Source organism: Anthonomus grandis, chromosome 10, assembly GCF_022605725.1.
Source record: "Anthonomus grandis grandis chromosome 10, icAntGran1.3, whole genome shotgun sequence".
In the NCBI taxonomy this organism is placed as follows: Eukaryota; Metazoa; Arthropoda; class Insecta; order Coleoptera; family Curculionidae; genus Anthonomus; species Anthonomus grandis.
The window spans coordinates 17,673,615-17,695,452 of NC_065555.1; the positions used below are offsets into that span (position 1 = coordinate 17,673,615).

Consider the following 21,838-nt stretch of genomic DNA (forward strand, 5'->3'; position numbering starts at 1 on the left):
TAAAAGTATGTCCTTGGGTGGTTTTTGCAACACGTTCGCCGGATCGTCTTACAGCAAGCCGTATGTCTCTTGTGCAGAACAAGAAGTGCTTACCTGAAACGATATAACATTTTTTTTTGCAATACCCAGTGAAGCAGAAACCTTATTTCGTCTGTTCCTGGTTTAATATGGCGCTGCCCCTCAGGTCTTACTTTGCCTCTGGAAAGTATTAGGATCACTATTACAGAGTCCATTCATTACTATATTCTTAAATATATCCTCTGTGAAAGACTCATTATTGATGATCATTGATGAAAAACTTTGCTTTTTGCCCTGAAATATCTGCCACTAAACCTAGCTATGCGGATACCGTACGAAAATATCCATATTGAACACATCAAACATATTGCTGCCGGAGAACTGCTTGTCACCATCGATTGAATGCAAATATTAGCCAACGAGGAACTCAATGAGGCTTACGAGAACTTAAAACTGTTATGCCAGTGGTGCGAATAGTGGGATTATCAGAATACTCTCAAGAAGATTTGGAATATTGCTTAAAATCTCAAAATAAAAATCTTTTTAGCAACCTATCTAAGTTAAGTGTCCTTAAAATTTAGCCCACAAAGAAAAAGGCAAATGTATTTCAGGCTGCCCTACAGTTAGACACAGTCGTTTTTAAGCAGATAGCAAATCAAAAACAAATAGTCGTTGGTCTTGATAGCTGCCATATGACTCAACCGTTACAAATGCAATAATTTAGGTCACTCCAGTAAAAATAGTGTTAGTTGTCCCTTATGTGCAGGCTCACATGATCTTAAAAACTGCAAGTAGCTCTTTAAAAGATAAATTTAATTTGGACATAAATAAATAAATAATGTCTTTATTATACCAAAATGTACCGGGTGTACAACTAAGAGAGGTCGCCGGCCATATCTCGGTAACTAGTCATTCCACAGCGTAGGGAAAAAATATTTCTTATAAAAGCATCATAGAGAAATCGTTGAAAATTATTTACAAGTTCCTACGATGATCGCTAAGGGGCGTAATACAACATTGAAATAGAAAAAATTGGTTTTATTGAAAATATTCAAAGTGAATCCTAGATAAGAATGATGCCATTTTGAAGTATGATAAATTCTAAACATTTTTTATTTCAATTGTCAAATAATAAGTGGGGGAAGGGTTGAATATTTATATCTAAAATTGTTGATAACTTTTGATTGGCTTAACCAATTTTAACGAGCTTGCTTTTGTTTTCAAGAGTAATTATCAGGCTTCTATGTGGTATAATTACTTAGCCGACTTAGTTGTTTTATTCAGCGCTAGAGGGCAGTTTGTGTTATTTTGGACTTTTTCAGCGTTTTTCTGGCAAATATTAAATACAACGATGTAATTTTTTTCATTTAGGCTAAAAGAGAATGGAAAAAACATAAAAACTGGCGCAAACCGCAACTCGATATTCTATTTTATTCCAAAATTATTAATTAAAATGTTTTTGAACAATAAAAATAAAACACAGTACTCGAATTTTTGTAATAAATAAATTGTTTTATATTTTTAATTTTGTCTTAGATGCTCAAACTGTTTTCCTTCATTTTCAATACACAGTCGAAGTCGTTGTGTTATTGACAGAACAGCTGTCTGGATTTTTGCCGTGGGTAAAGAATTTATTGCATTGCGTATTCGGTCCTACATGTCGTGCTGTTTTGTGGGTGGGGTGGCAAAAACTAAATCTTTAATCCTTCCCCACAAATAAAAATCTAGGACGGTCAGATCTGAGGATCGAGCAGGCCAAGGAAATATACTTCCTCTTCCTGTCCACAAACGATACTGCCTGGTTAAGTATTGACGAACTGCAAAATGTGCAGGGCAACCATCATGTTAAAAAATTATTTGCCCTCTTGTTTCCAAATCAACATCTTCCAGTAACCCCGGGAGATCATTTTACAAAAAAAATTTAAATACACATTACCAGAAAGTGTTATTTACCACCATCACTGCTAAATGATGCCTCGTCCGTCCATGATATCTTCGAGATAAATCGGGTATCTTCTCTAACCAGGTTCAACAGCCAATCACAGAAATTGAGACTGTTATCAAAGTCCTTTTTGAGAAGTGCCTGGTGCAGAACCACGTGATATGGATGAAGTCTAAGTAAAAAACAATAAATATAATAGGATGCTTATTAGTGTTGTAACAAATAAAAATAGGTACCTGTCCTCTATCAGTAGATTTTCTACTATACCGTGGGATATTTCCAATTCCCTAGAAATATTTCGGATGCTTATGTGAAGGTTTATTTCAATATATGCCAAAACATTTATAATATAATATATAACCTCTATGCGCCTTCGTCTTCGATGAATATTGCCGCGAATACTTCCAGTATTTCTTAGCCTGGTAGCTAAACCGGTAGAGACTCTATGATTATAGAGTCATCTGTCAGGATATCTTTGGGTATATATACGGGCTGTAATCGGTGCATTTTGCATTAACTCAAAATACACTGCTTGCATATCAAAAGCGATTTCGTTTGGAATTACTTTTGGCATTTTTAAAAACTTAAATGAATTCAAAAACTGTCTTCGACGTTACATTTGAAATCGATCATAAACGTTTTATCATGACCCCGAAAATATTTATCAAATTCATTTGTTTCTAAAGCTTACTATTAACCCGTGACGCAATAATGCCAGCGCTGCGACGAATTTCATTGTTCAAAAATATTTTAATTTCTAATTTCGGAATAAAATAAGATATCAAGTTGCGGTTTACGCCAGTTTTTATGTTTTCCATGCTCTTTTAGTCTAATGAAAAAAATTACATGGTTGTATTTAATATTTGCCAGAAAAGCCCTGAAAAAATCTAAATTAAAACAAACCGCCCTCTAGCGCTTAACAAAACAACTAAAACGGCTAAGTAATTATACCACATAAAAGCCTAATAATTACGCTTTAAAACAAAAGCAAGCTCGTTAAAATTCGTTAGGCCAATCAAAAGTTATTAAGAATTTTAGATAGAAATATTCAACCCTTCCCCCACCTATTATTTGACAGATTAGAAAAAAAAGTTTGAAATAAAAAATGTTTAGAATTTATCATACTTTAAAATGGCATTCTTCTAGGATTCACTTTGAATATTTTCAATAAAACCAATTTTTTCTATTTCAAAGTTGTATTACGCCCCCTAACGGTCATCGTACGAACTTGTTAATAATTTTCAGCAATTTCTCTTTGCCGCTTTTATAAGAAATATTTTTTTCCCTACGCTGTGCGGTGACTAGTTACTCAGATATGGCCGGCGACCTCTCTTAGTTGTACACCCGGTACAAAGGCAAAGTCTAGCCTAGGGCTAATAAACTTATCCTCTGTAATATCTTCTATATAAATACTAATCATGCTGTATGGAAAAACAATGATTGTTATGCATATAAACAAATCAATGGAAAATATAAATCAGACATTTTCGGGTCCACTCTTTAGCAATTAGAATCATTCGGCTCCTCCTTCTCGCTTCTCAATCATCTCTCACTTCAACGCAACTGTGGTAACCGCGGCAAGCAGTCTAGCCTGTACTGGGAATCTAAAATTACGATTCGACACGATTAGTCGATATGACTGACTCTAAATAAAACTTTCAATCGTGAGTGTCTTGCGGATTGCCTAGTTTTTAACGATTTGTCGACGACACACTTGGGTATATCGTATGCACCAGACGATGTAGCTTCCTTATTTAATACGTGCAATAACTAATAGATCTAATTTAACCCTATTTTCCACAACCTTCTGTTAAGAATAGAGGCAGAGGAAATACAATTACCATTGAATGCGCAGTTTTAGTATGTCAAGATTTTATGTCACAGATTGTTATAGTTTAGGTGAAGTTACTTGGACAAGCATAAAAACTAAAAACGTTTAGCACGCGCCGTTTTCTTTATGAGGCATTGACGTGCATATAACTTTTGTTTCTCTGGTTTAATATAAATATATAGTAAATATATTATTTTACAACCAACAAAAACATTTATCAAGTCACGCAAGTCATGGTTAGATTTAATGACACATATTTTTCGTACATTTTTTTAAAATTATTACAAAAATTGTCAAAAAAATAAAATACCTAATAAAATACTTATTAATTTCAATCTCAATGCTATTTAACTTAAATTTTTTAGTTTTAAAATTTAATTAGTTTTTGCTTTAGGGAAAATTTATTGGTAGACCAACATACACAAAGATATAGCATTTGATAATACTCGGATGGATTTTCAGTTGTGGAAAAGAATATCAGGCATATGGTGACCGTTTCCATCGACCTCCTATCTTCATCGTCTTCCTATGTTCATGAGTATCATGCTCGATTACCGCACATAAACGCAGTGCTCTCTTTTATATCACAAATACTTCAGACCATATCACAGCACCACCACAGAATATAACATGCTGTAATATAGAGTACACATTAGCATAATAGGTTGCCACCAATGTTTTTTTATAATTTAAAAGTAGTTTGTTGCCAGTAAATCACTTCTGATGCTGACCCAAGGACACGATGTGCTTTTTGATGAAAAGTTTCTGATGTTTTAGCACAAATCAGGCTGTTGAAGTCATCTGCAAAATTAATTAAGCTGAACGAGACATTAATCATGGCCTGAGGCAGGTCATTAATATAAACCAGGGAAAGGAAGGGGCCATTGACACTTTCGTGTGGTACTTCTAGTTCAACATTAGTTGATTGCTACCCTCCATCTCGAAGACAGACCTTTTGGAATTTTCCTGATAGATATACTATCCATTTTAAACAAGGACTCTATACCATGCAATTCCAGTTTATGTAAAACGACGATGTGGTAAAGACTGTCAAAAGTTTTGGATTGTCTATGAGAGGTTTGAGTGTTCATTTTACTTTCTAAATTTTAAATTATACTTCAGATGGAATCGTAGCTAACCGTTTTAACTGATCCTTGAACGAAGACGGTCCTTGATTCTAAAATCATCTCCAATCTCTCAAGCATCGCCCTCTTAAACATTTTTGAAAGTAATGATAATAAGATTATTAGTCGTTTTGTATTTTTGAGACATATACTTTTTTATGCAGGGCTTCCACTGTTGTGTGTTTTAAAGCTGGAAAGTATCCCTGTTTAACTTAATTGCTTATTATATATGAAAGAGGAAACGCTATATAAGAAGCAACATATTTAATTAGTATTGACTAAAAGCAGGGTTAGGACCAAGAAATAAAAAACTTCCTTTTTTGAAAAGGAGCTGACGTTTCGACGTTTTTGTCTTTTTAAGGCTGTTTACTGTGAAGAAGCTTTTTTGTCCATTGCATATATATTAATGGCAACAGAACAATATATGTAGATGGGCACATATGTGGGTATACTTTGAACAAATATAACAGAAATCACACATAATAGACGATAACTTTTTAATTTTTTTTTTTTATTTTTGGACTTTGGTCTACGTGGTAATAATGAACAATACCGAAACCAGAGAAATAATAATGAAAATCGTGTACTGCGCACTTTTGATAATAATCCAAGGCTGAGCTCTCGCAAGGCAGCTCAACAACTGCAAATTCCTAAATCTCAAATATTGCGAACCTTACACGCTGACCACAGGCATGCATATCACCTACAGCCTGTTCAGGGTTTACACCCTGGTGATGCTGAAAAGAGAGTAGGATTTTGTCAGTGGCTTTTAAACTCAACAGAGGAAAATCCCGACTTTTTACACAAGATACTTTGGACGGATGAGTCTTGTTTTACAAGACGCGGAGTGATAAATTTTCATAACATTCATGTTTGGGCACAACAGAATCCTCATGCAATTCGGCCAAGATCGTTTCAAAATGAATTTTCCGTTAATGTTTGGTTGGGCGTTATTCGTGATAATGTTTGTGGTCCGCATTTCCTACCTCCAAGGCTAAACTCACAACTATTTCTGGAGTTTTTAAATAATAGTCTGCCGGACTACATTGAGGATTTACCCATTAATTTGAGACATGAAAGTTGGATACAACTGGATGGAGCCCCCCCACATTTTGGAATACGTGTAAGAAACTGGCTTAATAATAATTACCCTCGAAGGTGGATTCCTCCCTAGCCGGCCACTGGGGAGGAATGATATTAATGATCAAAATGGTATTGGACCAATACCCTGGCCACCCAGGTCACCGGATCTTAATCCACTAGATTTTTACGTTTGGGGAAACATTAAGGATAAAGTTTACGCTAATCCCGTATTTAACAGAGAGGAATTAATCTTAAGAATTCAGGAAGCATGTAATGACATGCAAAATCAAAATTTTGTGGTACTGGCTGCAATACACTCCTTAATAACTCGGTGTAGAAAATGTATTGAGGTCGGTGGGGTGCATTTTGAACAACTTCTTTAATTATTAATTGTTTTTATTTTGTTATTGTTTTTAAACGAATTAAATGTGTTATCTTCTTATGTGTTTTTATAAATCAGCATTTTTACTCGCAAACGGTGTGTCGTACGACAAAAAGGAAAGAGATGTTTTTCATTTTAAATTAAACAAGAATTTGATAAAAAAAAAGAAATTATATAAAAAACAGTGGGGCATCATTTTTTTAATTAAAATTAATTAAAATTGTATGAAGATCGGCCCGCACACACGCCACTGGCAAATAAAATTAATAATTTTTGCACAAAAAGATGCGTCTTGATTAACTGTCTAAACGTGCCTAATTTCATTAAAATATCTAAAGTGGTTTAAGAAAAATAAAAAATAAATGATTTTTTTAATTAGAATTTTGAATCATTTTTCGAATATTATTTATAATAGCAAACTTATTATTTTTTCGTTCTCCGTCGGCCATTTAATTTTCCGCCATCGAAACCGGACCACCCTGTAGACGCATCCTGGACACAAAAGAAAGCTGCTGACACTCATCAAGATAAGAAAAACATCTTATATAGGACACATCTTGCGCAACGATAAATACCTACTGCTACAAAATATAATGCGGCGTAGACTAAAGAAAGGTATCGGTAGCAAGAAAAAATCATGGCTTCGCATTAAAAAAGACGCTAACCTTCAGACGGCATAAAAAAAAGAATACAATTAAGATTTCATAGTAGTAAGATTATTTCTATTAATCATTATTCAACAATGAACATTGTCAACGAATAAGTATTATTTTAGATGTTCAAATAACCGTTTTCCCGAACGCACGACCATATATCGTCTTATTATTCCAATCATTTCTGGAATAATTCTGTTGACAGCCTCTATAATAATGTGTCTCGGATCTTCTGCGGTTTCGTATGACCTGCAATATCCCACATTTTTGAGGCAACCCGTTGTAAAAAAAAGAAAGTGGTGTTGTCAGGAGATCTCGCAGAACATGTTACTGGTCCCAGGTTGCGTATCCACTTGTTGGGAAATTCGTTGTTTCAAAGTTTGTGGCAATACGTCCATTAATTATATGGCGAAGCGCTGTCTTATTGAAAAAGCAAGTTTTGCGCTTTGCTACCTTAAATTATCTTGTACTTTAAATTATCTTAAAAAAAAGGCCAAATCCCGTGGGGACCCAGAATATCTAATTAGGCGTTAAATCCAAATCTAACTTGGTGCCTTTAAGTAGAAAATATTTGAGAAATCTCAATGCAGTTAATTTAAATTACATTTTGCAAATGGTTATACCAACATACCTATTGTTTGCCGTTACATCAGTCGTATAAAATTCTAATGTTTTTAATACTTTTAAAGGGCCAAACCATCTTAATAACACAAGGCCCAGACGGTCAACAACAATGCCTATTAGTCACAAATGAAATAAGCGAAATGACCGCAGACGAACCGCAGCCCAGTACTAGTAGTACCGCCACTACAGTGACGGCTCCCGTGGAAACCACTGAAAGTGCAATTACTACTACGGTAGAAGCTCCAATGCCAGAAGGTAAAAAACTATTATTAAATAGTCTTATAAAAATTATTAAACAGTCCAAGATTGGTTATGAATTGTAATTATTTTTAGTGCCAGTTGCTCCAGTTTCGGTAGGTGAGCCCATGGACGAAAGTAATTTGCATACGCCCCTTCAAATTAAAACCGACGCGGCCGAATTGGAGGAGGATGATGGGATGCAGGACCAAGTTGTCGCGCAAGTTGTTAGGGCGGAACCTCCTAGTCCGGGTAAGTGGAATTCTCCTGAATATGTATAAAAGTTATATAACATCAAAAATTGAATATGCATTTTGTGTCTGGAACATTGAATTGCTTGAGATAATAAAAGAGTGAAGACAGTTGTTCAAATGTTCAACATTTATTTATTTTTTAATTACTAACGGAATAACCAAAACATAATGCATTCAGAGAGCCATATGTTTTGCAATATAAATAGTGGAAATATTGGCTTACATATATTTTTTCCGATTTATAAACTTCCCGTGTAATGTGCGATCTCCTACTTTGATAATGAAACAAGTTTAACCTGTATCCATAATACATAAAATATATACAGCGTTTTACAAAATTAGGTGTTACAATATTTCAAGAGCGTATTGTTGGAGCCAATTTTACTTTTTTGCCTATAAACGTGTGTCCTAAAATGTCCCCTCAGAGCTGCAGACCGGGTAAATTCCTTAAAGAAAATCGGTTATTTGGAATCGTGACTTGTTATCCGTCAAATCTCCTGAAAAAGTCCTAATAAAAATCATTTTCCGTCCCAAAAAAGGTGTAAACCCAATTTTAGGGGATGATTCAGGGAAGCTTATCCTCGTATCGACTATCAGTAATTTTGTGATAAAGTGAACTCTGAGCTTTCTAGATTGTCTCTTAGGATCTCATCCATGGCCACAAATATCACCTCCAGTTAGAATTTCCTTTGAAGTTTCGATATTCTGTAAGAAAATTCTTTCTTTAAGTCAGAGAAGGATAAGACTTCAAGTTCTTCAACTGATTGAAGAATTTTTATTAAAATTAGTTATAAATTTTCAATCGATATTGTGGTTGAATAAATTTTTAAAAAAAGCATCGTCGTGACCCAACTGTATGTATATATGATCTTGTATATAATTGCCTTTGTGAAAAAAAGTATAAAATTTTCCAAACGCTTTAATCATAAGTCACAAAATAACTAACTGGCCTAATGGTGAATATTCTTTGCTCATTAAAATGAGCCTATATGATTTTCAAATTGATAACTCTGGGTGAGACTTAAAAAGTTCATCAAAGATCCTTATGTTAATTGCTGGTTCATGTCAGTACCTCAGAATCTATTTACGCTTTACAACTTGCTTAAGGACATGAAAGTGAAAAGGACACTTGCTTTTCCCCAACTCCTTTCACCTCTGGGAACTTTCAGTGATCCATCATGAGTAATATGTTTCACATTTTGTTTCAATATGTTTCACATCTCATCTCCAGTAATATTTTTCTTTAGGTAGTGCGAATTTTCTGCTCTTCATTTCGATATAAACTCACATAAAACCCGCAGGAAATGGTTTTAATTGAAAACCTTGCATCCTATGAAAAAAGCCAGGGAATTAAATATTCTCCAAAGTAATGAAGATTTTAAAAATATATTTAAAAAAAAGCAGCGTCGCGCAATTTTTAATGAAGAATATTTAATTAAACATCAGGTACGCACATCCCTGACGAAAATTTTAAAACATTTTTTAGATCAAAAAATGCCTTTTTGTTACTCCAAAAGCGTGTACAAATTTTCCTAAAAATGTTTTAACTAACTCAAAATGTATAACAAAAAAAACATTTTTTTTCTGTGTATTGAATATGAACACCCATTGAGAATATATGTTTTTAAAGAAAATTAAGACACTGCAATTCAAGGCACCCTATAGAAATCAAATTTGAATTTTCGAAATTTAAAAAAGCTTTTTTTCTACCTCATCATATTTCCAAATTACTGTCTGGATATTCTGCAAATTGCGTTTTCTGGCGTTGTTAATTTAATAGAAAAAACAATTACAAAATGAAATTTAAAGAAATTGTGATTAGGTCAAAGTCAAAATAAAATAAAACACGTATTCAGCGTAAGAATGAATGTACTATACTTGCCGAGCGCTTTTGGCCATAGGACGACTACTAAAACATAAATGGCTTTTGGTTTAAAGTATGTGCACCAATCTATCTAATCATAACTATAGACTTAGATATGATTAGATAGATTGGTGCACTTACTTTAAACCAAAAGCATTTATGTTTTAGTAGTCGTCCTTAATTTTAGGCAGATATAGTACATTCTTTCTTACGCTGAATACGTGTTTTATTTTAATTTTCCTGATTGTCAATTACAGCTTACAACTGACGAAGTCTAAGAAATTGTTGACAGTTTTCATGTCACCACTGTGGGAGCAAATTGACGATAGTTGAAACTAAGTAACAGAAAGCTCTTTGGGAGTGTTTGAACAGGATCTCCGTTTTTCTCGAAGATTTAAACCAAGCTAAAATTATAGGGTTGTAAGCTTGGTTGCTGGGATTGTTGAGTTTTCGCCGCCTTCAAATTCCTGTCAGAGTTCTCAAATAAAGATTTCTCGATATCGAAATTCAATTTGGCAATAATAGTACTACTCTTAGTATAAATTTATCACTTAACGTCCAATCCGATTGTTGAGGTAGGAAATTTTTGTTTCTTTAACGATACTGCGTGCTAAAAGGAAGTTTTGAAATTTGAAAAATGTTGTCTTTGCTTAGTTCGTTTTAAGTTTAACTTCTTCACCGCAGTACGATCATTTATTGATCGGCACTCACACATATAAGCCGCGATACCCACTCTATAATATTTCCATTGACCGTCAATGCGGTATGGATTCTGGCCTGGCGACCCACCATTACCATTAGTTTGGTCTTCTCAGCGTTGGTTTTAAGATAATAACGTTCACCCACGGCCTCTATCCTATCCATCATTTGTTGGAGATCCTCTAAAGTTGGTGGAATTCCGTTAATCTTAATCCCTCAATTGTCTCCTTCCATGACCATTTGAAATATGTTTCACGTATATATTAAAAACTATTAGTGACAATATACCGCCATGGCGCACTTCTTTACATACGTATCTGTGGATAGGTTTTTGTTAACTATCTTTTGTCCAAAACTTTCTGATAATCTATGAAGCATATAAAAACATCTTGGCGTTGAGCATAACACATTTTTATCACTGATTTGTTTGAAAACAAAGCCTCTGTCGTACCCAAGGATGGGTATACATATATTTCCATTAATTATAACATGCATAGAAATATATTTTGTTCATGTATTTTCTGTGTTACTTTTTAGAACAGTTTATCCAAAGACAAATGTTCATTTTCATCGATTTCGAAAAATCTGAGTGTTAAAGAAACACCGAAGATACATAATTTTATTTACCTTGATAACGGTAGTAGTTTTAACTTCCGAAACCTTGGTTCAAGTTAGGATTTTTTATTCATTATAAGTTCAAAAAAAAGTTTGGTAGGATACTGAGGAAAAGAAACGAGCTCAGAGAAAAAATAATCTATTATACCCCAAATTATTGTACTTAGATTGAAATAAATATAACGAATGGTATCATTTAAAGTTTCAGTTCGTATTTCTTCTAAATACGCGTATAATTTACTTTTTCATGTATAAGTCTATTTTCTTCTTCGTTGCAATAATTGAGCTTATGAGATAGAATTTTTTTAATTTATATTTAATTAGTGACCTAATAACAAAAAAAAATATTACTATTAATGAATTCGTCACAATCACAAGTGAATATTTGACATAAATCAAGCATTTCATAACCTCTTAAAACCATAAAATAACGACAGTTTTAAACTGTCACTGCTATTGTGGACATACATTAATAATTTATTTTATTTCAGGTGGATCACATAAAGTGGTAGTGATGCTACCAGACGGTAATTTAATGGTGACGAAAGTATCTCCAGAGGAGTTTGCTAGTTTAGAGTTAGAATAAAGCTAGATTTTTTTATACGTTTAACGTTGACTTTAAAAGTTTCATCTATTTGTAATTTCATCTCGGATCTTACTTTATAGGGGTTTAAAGTTGTTTTTGTTATAAGTTTCTTTGGGTTTCATAAGATTTTAATATTTTCTGAAAACGATCTGATCACCCTCCTACATAGTAAGTTCCGAATTTTAGTTTTTGTTGATGTCTCGACCTGTTCTTAAAACGTTAAAATATAGTCTGACCGGCGTCGAGTCATTCAAATTTCATTTTTATCATGTTATAAACTTGTACAAATTACATATTAATATTATTATGTAGGATAGGATATTTTTAGCTTATATTATTATTACCTTTTCTTAGATTTATAGCACATGTTTCATTAAACCGCATATGCGATTGTTTTGTGGTAAATGTTTCTTTTTCTTTCAATTTTCTTTTAAGCTGAGGAACGAGTTACTTTTGAACACGTTGCAATATTAGATGCAACGGCAGTCAAAATTATTGTACATTTTGTTTGTATGTACATATTGCCCCAACTTTAACATGTATCACTGGGTATCATTGTCAATAAATGATTTTAGTATCTTGAATATTATTTATTTTCATCGACCATACAAATGAAACAGCATTAATGAATTTTTTTTTTAATTTCAGATCAAGGACAAAGACTAATATACATTTCTATAAAATAATTAGTTTTTCAAATTGCTATTTGAATGGCTTCCTGGCATTTTAAAGCTAATTATAAAATCTATTAAAATGCAAAATATATATATAAATTAAAAATACTTTACTTATATAAAAGGATGCCAGAAGACAAAAATCAATAGTAATATACATTTCTATAAAATAATTAGTTTTTCAAATTGCTATTTGAATGGCTTATAGGCATTTTAAAGCTAGTTATAAAATATATTAAAATACAATATATATAAATAAAAAATACTTTACTCACATAAAAGGATGCCAGTAGAGAAGCCATTACAAAAACAAACTCAAAATTATTAAAAACTAGTATTAAAATTGCAATTAAAAACATTTTTAACCAAAATCTGTACATACCGATGAATATTCATATTTTTGCCCCTGAATTAACAAAAAGCCATAAGATGGCGTATTTAAAAGCTTTTTTTAAAAACTTGTATATTTGTAAATATAAAAACTATTAAGATTACTTCCTCCTCGATTTCCCTCTAGTAGCTATACTTTGTACTTCTACTTTTTCATTTCTTCTCGTTGATCTACCGCGAGTCGGTTTGACTTCATGTGGTTCTGCTTCGGTAGCGTTTTTTTGTTTAGTTTCTTCATTGGGTTCCACAATAGGCTCAGCGTTTTTTTTCGATTTTCCTCGAGTGGATTTCTTAACAATTTGCTCCTTTATGGGTTCTTCTACAATTACAAAATCTACGTTTTTTCTTTTGCCGCCACGTACAGGTTTTGAGGTGTCCGTTCCAGCATCAATATTTTCAAATCTTACTGTTTTGGCTGCCCTCGGTTTGGTGACTTCTTCAATATTATCTTGGAGGTTTTCAACATCTGTTTGTGACTCTACTCTCCTTCTCCCTCTTTTCACTGTCGCAAGGGGTTTATTTACCACCTCCTGCTCTTCAGCTGGCACTTGGATGGCTTCTTTCTTTGGGGCCGCCCTACCTCTACGCGGTCTTACCGCTTCTGTTTCTTGTGGTTTCTCATTTGGTTCCACGACCTTAGCTACTTTGCCTCCCTTTTTAGATCCATTCTTTGCAACATCTACTTCAGAAGGCTCCTCGTCAACAAGTTCAATAATTCTTTGACCTCTTCTCGGTCTAGTAGAAACGACTTTGTCGGGCTTTTCCGCTATTTCTTGCTTGGCGGTTTTACCTCTAGTTGCTTTACCCCCCGTCGTGGGTTTCTTAATAACTTCAGGAGTTGCCTCGCTAGGGTCCTCCGTATCTCTTACCTCTTCTGGTTCGGGTGTTTCTCGAACTATTTGGGCTTTGCCTCGTTTGGATTTTCTAACGATCGGTACATCAGGGGTGGTCTCCTGAACCGCCTTTCCCCTTCTAGGTCTCACTAAAATTTCCACTGGAGTAGATTCAATAATAGTTTCTTCGACTACTTGCTTAGCTCTGCCTCTCCTGGGTCTGGTTGGGATATCAACGGTCTCTTTCACGGTAATTTGCTCGCTTGGAGGACCTTCTTTATTTCTCTTTTCTCTTGTAACGGCTTCAATTTCGGGGGTGGGATCACGTTCTTTTTGTCCTCTCCTTCCTCGCCTCGTTTTCGGTGCTTCTACTTTAGGTTTAGTTTCTTCTTTAGGTGCAACTTTCCTTGCCACTCTAACACTTCTCTTAACTTGTGGAGAAGCAATTCTCGGTTGCTTTTCAAGAGGGATATCCACCTCTTGAGACTTACTGTGATCAGGCTTAATGGACGATTTCTTTTTAGGCGAGAAACTAACGCCTTTTTTCGCTGTCTCCTCGAGCTGATCCTGATTGTCGTTAAAATAATCATCAAACAAGTCTATGCTCTCGTTAAGATTTTTACTTTTAAGTGATAGATTTAATTTTGGCTTTTTGTTGGGATGTTCTTGAGACATTTCGCCTAAACTATAGCTTTCAGACGTCCATTCTTGAGAATCGCGCGATTTAATTGACTTTTTCAGAATATCTACTTCAAGTTCTCTCCTAATGCTGCTGGTACGCTTCAAAGATGATTTCCTAGCCGATTTCTGAGGGGAAATGCTGCGACTTCTCGATTTGTTAAGTTCGCCTTTAATAGTAATATTTTTGCTTTTATTTGGAGAATCCTCAACTTCTTCGTTGGTGAATTGTAAATTGTAGGCTTGCGTAACCCTCCTTTGGTCATTCCTAGAGGTTTTTTTAGCTGATAAGCTTCGCCCAACCCTCTCTACCCCCTTCTCGGGCATATTTTCAATAAGTTCTTCAACACTGTCTTCATCGTAAGTCGATTTTTGGGGTTTGGACTTACGGTTTAAAACATCCCCTTGGGTGTATCTTCTGTTTTGTTGGTTTGCCTCTTTTCGTGGAGAAACGCTACGGCCTATTCTTGCCTTTTTATTTGGTCCCTCTGAAACGTTTTCTAGTAAAGAATCTTGACTGCTATTTGCCAAGTTTTGGCTCATTCTGGAGTTATTTACATCATCTTTAAAATGTTTGCTTCTATTTGGAGAATTGTCAACTTCCTCAGTGAATTGTAAATTGTACGCTTGGGTAACCCTTCTTTGATCATTCCTAGGGGGTTTCTTAGCTGATAAGCTTCGTCCAACCCTCTTTACCCGTTTTTCTGGCATATTTTCAATAAGATCGTCAAAGCTTTCTTCACCGTAAATAGACTTTTCAGGTTTGAACTTTCGGTTTAAAACATCCCCTTGGGTGTATCTTCTATTTTGTTGGTTTGTCTCTTTTCGTGGAGAAACGCTACGGCCTATTCTTGCCATTTTATTTGGTCCCTCTGAAACGTTTACCAGTAAAGAGTCTTGACTGATATTTGCCAAGTTTTCGCTCATTCTAGAGTTATTTACATCATCTTTAAAATGTTTGCTTCTATTTGGAGAATCATCAACATCTTCCTCGTTGAATTGTAAATTGTATGCTTGGGTTACTCTTCTTTGATCATTCCTAGAGGGTTTCTTAGCTGATAAGCTTCGCCCAACCCTCTTTACCCCTTTTTCTGGCATATTTTCAATAAGATCTTCAAAGCTTTCTTCATCGTGAGACGATTTTTGGGGTTTCGATTTACGGCTTAAAACATCCCCTTGGGTGTATCTTCTGTTTTGTTGGTTTGCCTCTTTTCGTGGAGAAACGCTACGGCCTATTCTTGCCATTTTATTTGGTCCCTCTGAAACGTTTACCAGTAAAGAGTCTTGACTGACATTTGCCAAGTTTTCGCTCATTCTAGAGTTATTTACATCATCTTTAAGATGTTTGCTTCTATTTGAAGAATCATCGACTTTCTCGTTGAATTGTAAATTGTATGCTTGGGTGATTCTTCTTTGATCATTCCTAGCAGGTTTCTTAGCTGATAAGCTTCGCCCAACCCTCGTTACCCGCTTCTCGGGCACATTTTCAATAAGTTCTTCAACGCTTTCTTCACTGTAACTCGATTTTTCAGGTTTGGATTTACGGTTTAAAACATCCCCTTGGGTGTATCTTCTGTTTTGTTGGTTTGCCTCTTTTTGTGGAGAAACGCTACGACCCGTTCTCGCCTTTTTATTTGGTTCCTCTGAAACGTTTTCTAGTAAAGAATCTTGACTGCCACTTGCCATATTTTGCCTCATTCTTTGTGATTTACGAGCGGGCTTTACTGGAGAAGGAGTTGAATCCAGGATTTCACTCATATTGGAGCAATTTTGTTCAGTCACCGTATGCTTCTCAGCGTAATTGGAATGTTCTTCTACCCATTGCTGTACCCTTGGGGAACACAACGGTATATCACCCATGGTCTTTCTGTGTGCCTGCACTTCATCATTCTTGCTCGGGGATAAACTTTTTCCCCTAGATGTATAAGACCTCACGGGTTTTTTTCCGGTAATTTTTGTAAACAGATCCTCGGAATTTTCAATGTCGCTTCCCTGGTGCAAAACATCCATGCCTGAAACATTAAAAATGTTCTCGACGCCGCTGATGTTAGTTAAATCGTTCTCCGGTGGCTTCTGCTGTTTTAACGTTTTAAATAGTTTCTTGACACCCAACGGTTCACTCAGGTCATTTTTAGGACTGTTTTGGGGTTTCGGTGCCATAATTCGCCGTAAATTGGGAATGTTTCTCAGGTCGTTTTTCGGAGATTTTGGAGGAGTCTTCATCAGTTTCTTTACGCCTTCGAAGTTGCTTAAGCGGTTTAGGGGGGATTTTTGTTGCCGTTTGGCCGGTGATGAACTTTCCTCGTTGGTTGTAGACTAAAATGTGAAAAAATAAAGTTTTTTTTATTCGAAATTTTGCATACAGGTTTCAATTTGAAAACTTTCCATTCTCAATATCTTTTTTGCAGTTGAAAATATGAAAAATCGGAAAGATACGTCAATTTTATTTGGCAGTTGACATTAAAAACATTATTTAAGTGAATATGTCTAACATTCTGGTTTCAACCCCCTAGAAGGGGTAGATGTCACCCACCCTTAGAATCTTAAATGAGAATGGGGTTTAAGTGGCGCATTGTTTTAAAGGGCGTTCTCTTTTCAGTGGTATCCTATACCCTTTGTTACTTCTTATCTGAAGGTTTCTGAATAATCCCGCTTCAAAGTTGCATAAACATTTAAACTTAATTGCATTGAGATTTTGGTTTTTAGCTTAGTGTTTACACAAAAACCTTTGGATCTCCTTGTACTACGAAAGATTAGATTTACAGATTACACGGGTAAAATCCTCGAATTTAGTTTAAAGAATTGATTTTTTATTTATTGCTTATTCTACTTCGGGAAAAAACCTTTTTTTTAAGTAGGAGAAATTTCTACAATATTACACATGGGATCTACTTAGACAGTCTTATAAAATGGCTTATCTAAAAGTTGTTGAAAATGTTGTCCATTTTCCTGTAAACAATAATAAAGTCTGTTTTTGAACTCCTCCCTAACATTTCGGAAAACTTCACCGGGAATTCTGCTGCAACTCGCCTTTTAAGATTAGCAATATAAACAGGTTGCATTTTATAAACAATGGATTTAAAATGACCCCAAAGAAAGAAGCCTAAGAGTGTTAAAACTGGTGATTTTGGCTCTTCTGTTGGTTATTTATCCGGGAATTCCTCGTTCAACCACTCTCGGACCTGAATAATATAATGAGGTGGAGCAGCGTCCTGTTGGAATGCTAGCAAATCGTCCGTAAAACTGAATTATCCCCTCTATAAAAGTTAACATTCAATGCTCAAAACATATTCGGCAGAATATTAGGGATGGCGTTGATTTGACTAATCAGGATTTCACAAAACTTTTAATTTTTTATCAAAATCAATAAAATTTTTAAAGTACAGTATACCGAGTGGTGCGTCGCCGAGCGAAACATAGCGAAATCCCATGTAAATTTTAAGGGGGTCAATTATTGGCTTCCCTGTACATTTTACAGAAAAAATGTAAGATAACTTTTTGAAGAGACCAATCTGGTAAACCCTTGCAAGGTTTCAAAAAATTTTAATAAGCGAATCTTGAATTATTCAATTAAATGTAATTGCAAAATTACCAAATTTTCTATTATTGCAACGATTTTCAAGACTTCCGGCAAGACTTAAGTCTCTTCATATGTAAAACCACTCGTTTATAACGGGTGGTTTTACACGACATCGGATTATACGACGATTTTTTTATAGTCACGAAAAATTGGATTATTTTTTAATCTTGCGACGGCAACACCTTTAATTTGGCGAAGGCGGTGAACTACCGTCCAATACTTGGGATTTGCCGGGGTCTGAAATCACGAAATGCGATGGAAAAAAGGAATAATAGAACAGGGTGCAGCCCGGTTTATAGTGAATGCGTGCGTATTTTGGGTTGAATCTTTCTTTAAGAGAAAAAAATTCGAAATGCTGAAACCTAAAGCATTTCCCTTGCCGAAGAAGCTGCGATTATTTGGCGCTTTGAAGCTGGATAATCGAATGTTAGCATTACGAAAAAATCTGATGGAAGTTTAATCACGTGACGTAGACATATTAAAACATCCTATGCATGTTTGTCTTATTTTGTTAGGTGGCACATTCAACAGTATCCACGATATGGAAAAATCGTAATAAAATACAGAATGCAATTGAAAACAGCGCTACGACAATAAAAGTGAAAAAAAGGGATTGTAACCAACTAAACATTGACGACGCATTATTTAAATGGTTCAAGACTCAAAGTCTCAATATTCTCATAATTACAGGTCAAAGCAGGCGATTTTGCTAGGCAACTTAATATCGTAATCTTCAATAAAATAGTTTGTTTTGGGAGTATAAGTGACCACTCCGCATTTTTTTTTTTACATTAAGGGACGTCTTATTACTTTTAAACCTATCAACAATAGAGATCACTTTTCAATTTGATAGTATCCTTCCTGAGAGATATGGTTTTATATAGTTTAAGATCATTAGCATATAGTATACTTGCAGATGGAGAGATATTATCAGGTAAGTCATTAATAAATAATAAGAACAACTAGAACAACTTTTTTTAGAATGTCATACAAAACAATGAAATTTAAAGAAAAATGTGTCATAGGGAAAGTTTCCAAAGAAAGACCGACTGTTCTCGTAGCAGCGAATATGACCAAATCAGAAATATTAAAACTTGTAGTTATTGGCAAAGCTGAGCAACCTCAGTGTTTTAAAAACGTGAAATCTTTAACTGATGAATATGAAAATAATTTAAGAGTTTGGATGACATCTACATTGTTTGAAGAAATTATTACACGCTGTGATAATAAGCTTTATCGTCTTTTTTTTTGCTTTTGCTGCTTTAAGATATAACTGTCTAGCTCACCCTAATATCTGAATGATACAATTTTGTAACTGACAAGTTTAATTTTAAGGAATTTAAATGTCGTGACTTTTGTAGTGACATGGTTTTCGTGTGTAGTGTAACTGGTCAGATATTTTAAATTTTTATATATTGTGTAGTGTAGTGCCACTTTTTTTTGAGGTTGGAAAATGTTCTAAGATCAATACCTAGTTGTGCATCTGTTATTGTCGCTGGCGATTTTAACATAAATTATGCTGAAGGGATTCAACAGCTAGTTAAAACCCTTAAATATTTACTAAATTCATTTCACGTAGAAATGCATGTTAAGACATTTACTCGTATTACAAAAAATTCTTCATCTATTTTGGACTATGAGTGTTCTAATATTGGAAAAAAATTATATTGCTCTGTATTAAATGCTGGTATATCTGATCACAAGGCTGTCATTGGCCAATTTTTTATTGAACAAAATGTGAGGGCTTCCTATAAAAGACTCGGCCGCCTTTTTCTGGCCATAGATTTAAGAAGTTTTTTGATGAAGTGTTCGGATGTGGATTGTAATCAAAAAACCATAAAAATAGTTAAAATAAGTACTTTGAGGATATGATGCAGAAAGCAACCAATAAACAAAGAGAGGCATGGAAAATCGTAAATTCACTAAGAGGAAAAGCGTTTTCCAAGAATATTAATTCAAAATTGATTTTCAATATTATTAATTCTTTTTATTGCTCTATAGCAACTCAATTAGCAGGCAATATCCCAGACGCTACAATGAATCATTATTCCTTCACATTTTTCCATCACTTGCCATTTTTGCATAATGTGTCAGTTTGTAATACCTTCTATTTCTCTCCCCAGTAACTCCCCTTGAAGTTATAAATACATTATCTGAGATAAAAAAATAAAAGTTCTTCTGACTGGGATGGTATTTCCATTAACATATTTTGAAATCTTTCCATGTCCGCAATGTCAATGTGTAACCCTGTAAAAATGAATCATAAATACCAATAGTATTCTTGATTCATTTTTACAGGGTGACTTTACAGATCTTCTGAAACCGGCTGTCATGGAAGATATTCCATCAAATTATAGGCCAATTTCGCCATTGCCTTTTCTCTGCCAAAGATTATAGAAATACTTCTCAAGAAAAGAATGGTCAAATTTTTGAAAGTTAATAATGTACTTAATAGTTGCCAGTTTCAGGTATCAAAAAATACCAATGATGCAACTTTTATATGTTGGAGAGACTTTACCGGAAGTTAAATGAGGGAGAAGCGGCTGCAGTGGTGTTTTGTGATTTGGCTAAAGCCGTCGTGGCTGAAGCCGACATATTATAAATATTTTACAGTTTATGATCATGTTTTTAATAATTTTGTAAGTACATATACAGTAATGTTAAAAATTTGATTCGTTTTATCCGTGGTTCATTATAACCAGTAAAACATAAATTATATGCACATATTTTGTGTACTTATAAACAAAATATCACTCTCACAAAGTATATATAGTTTGTATTTATAAGTTTTGGTAGTATGTATTTCTACCAAAACCAATTTGTCTAAATTCTAAATGTGCATACATAATGTAGATACATGTTTTATATTTATACATATGTATGTATTTAATCAGAAATTGAACTTCAAAATATTGTTAATCGAAAACAAAAAAATCACAAATGCTTTTTTAACCATTGATTCAGTGATATGTCATCATTTGACTCATATTCAAACTCCTTTCTTAAAAATTCCCCATGCTTAAAGCAGTTCGCAATGGTTTACTTGCAAAGTTTTTGCGACGGTATACATATTAACAATATTTAAGACTACTAAAAGGTCTATAGAGAAATTTAGTGTCCATTGCATTCCATATTCCCTGGTCCATAGGCTGGAGATTTGAACTTGTGCTGGTGCTGTGCACATAAAAATGTTGTGATAAAAGGAAAACAAATCTAGAACCCCAAAAAAAGGTTCGCTATATACGGAAGTTAAGCAGAAGCGGAATCATTATAACCTGTAGCGACAATCGGTTATAAATATTGTCGATCCCTTCAACGTCATTATAAAAAATAAATATTGTATCTGCATTTTGTATGGATGGAGTTTTGTGCATTTTTAGTGCCTTTCTTACTGTCTTGTGTCAGTTCTAATACTTTTCGTAAGGAGTTGACCCCACCAGCTCAATTAATCCCAATATAATCTTATATTCTTTATATATTCTTGTTTTGACTACCTTTTTTAAATTTGGTTAACATGTTTGGTTAAAAAAAAAACAACGTATTTTTAGAATTTTTTGATAAAATCGCAAGGCCTTTTGTGGAATATCAGTGATAGGACATCGAACCGACGCAAATTAACTAGGCACTTGAAATACCATCAAATTTTTATTAGATTAGTTTTTAATGTACATTTTTCGAGGTTGCTTTGCCAATCCCCAAATAAAGTTGAACGGTGCCACCCATAGGCGTCTTCGTGGGAATCTTCCCCTGGAAGTTGCACTTATTGAAATT

The 21,838-nt window shown here is 34.3% G+C and overlaps 2 protein-coding genes across 9 annotated transcripts in view; one reads left to right on the forward strand and one right to left on the reverse strand.

Annotated features, from left to right (window-relative positions):
* The window catches only part of LOC126740993 (uncharacterized), an 88,460-nt gene extending 75,964 nt beyond the window's left edge, over positions 1 to 12,496 (forward strand). For all 3 annotated transcript variants that reach the window (XM_050447224.1, XM_050447223.1, XM_050447225.1), the window contains exons 22-24: positions 7,723 to 7,912; positions 7,991 to 8,146; positions 11,818 to 12,496. In XM_050447224.1, coding sequence (XP_050303181.1) covers positions 7,723 to 7,912; positions 7,991 to 8,146; positions 11,818 to 11,912 — 441 coding nt within the window. In that variant the 3' untranslated portion in view covers positions 11,913 to 12,496. The remainder of the gene's footprint in view (positions 1 to 7,722; positions 7,913 to 7,990; positions 8,147 to 11,817) is intronic.
* A 340-nt stretch (positions 12,497 to 12,836) lies between these two features.
* Positions 12,837 to 21,838, reverse strand: part of LOC126740991 (titin-like) — a 50,759-nt gene continuing 41,757 nt past the window's right edge. For all 6 annotated transcript variants that reach the window (XM_050447219.1, XM_050447218.1, XM_050447220.1 and 3 more), the window contains one exon: positions 12,837 to 16,803. In XM_050447219.1, the coding sequence (XP_050303176.1) occupies positions 13,078 to 16,803 (3,726 nt within the window). In that variant the 3' untranslated portion in view covers positions 12,837 to 13,077. The remainder of the gene's footprint in view (positions 16,804 to 21,838) is intronic.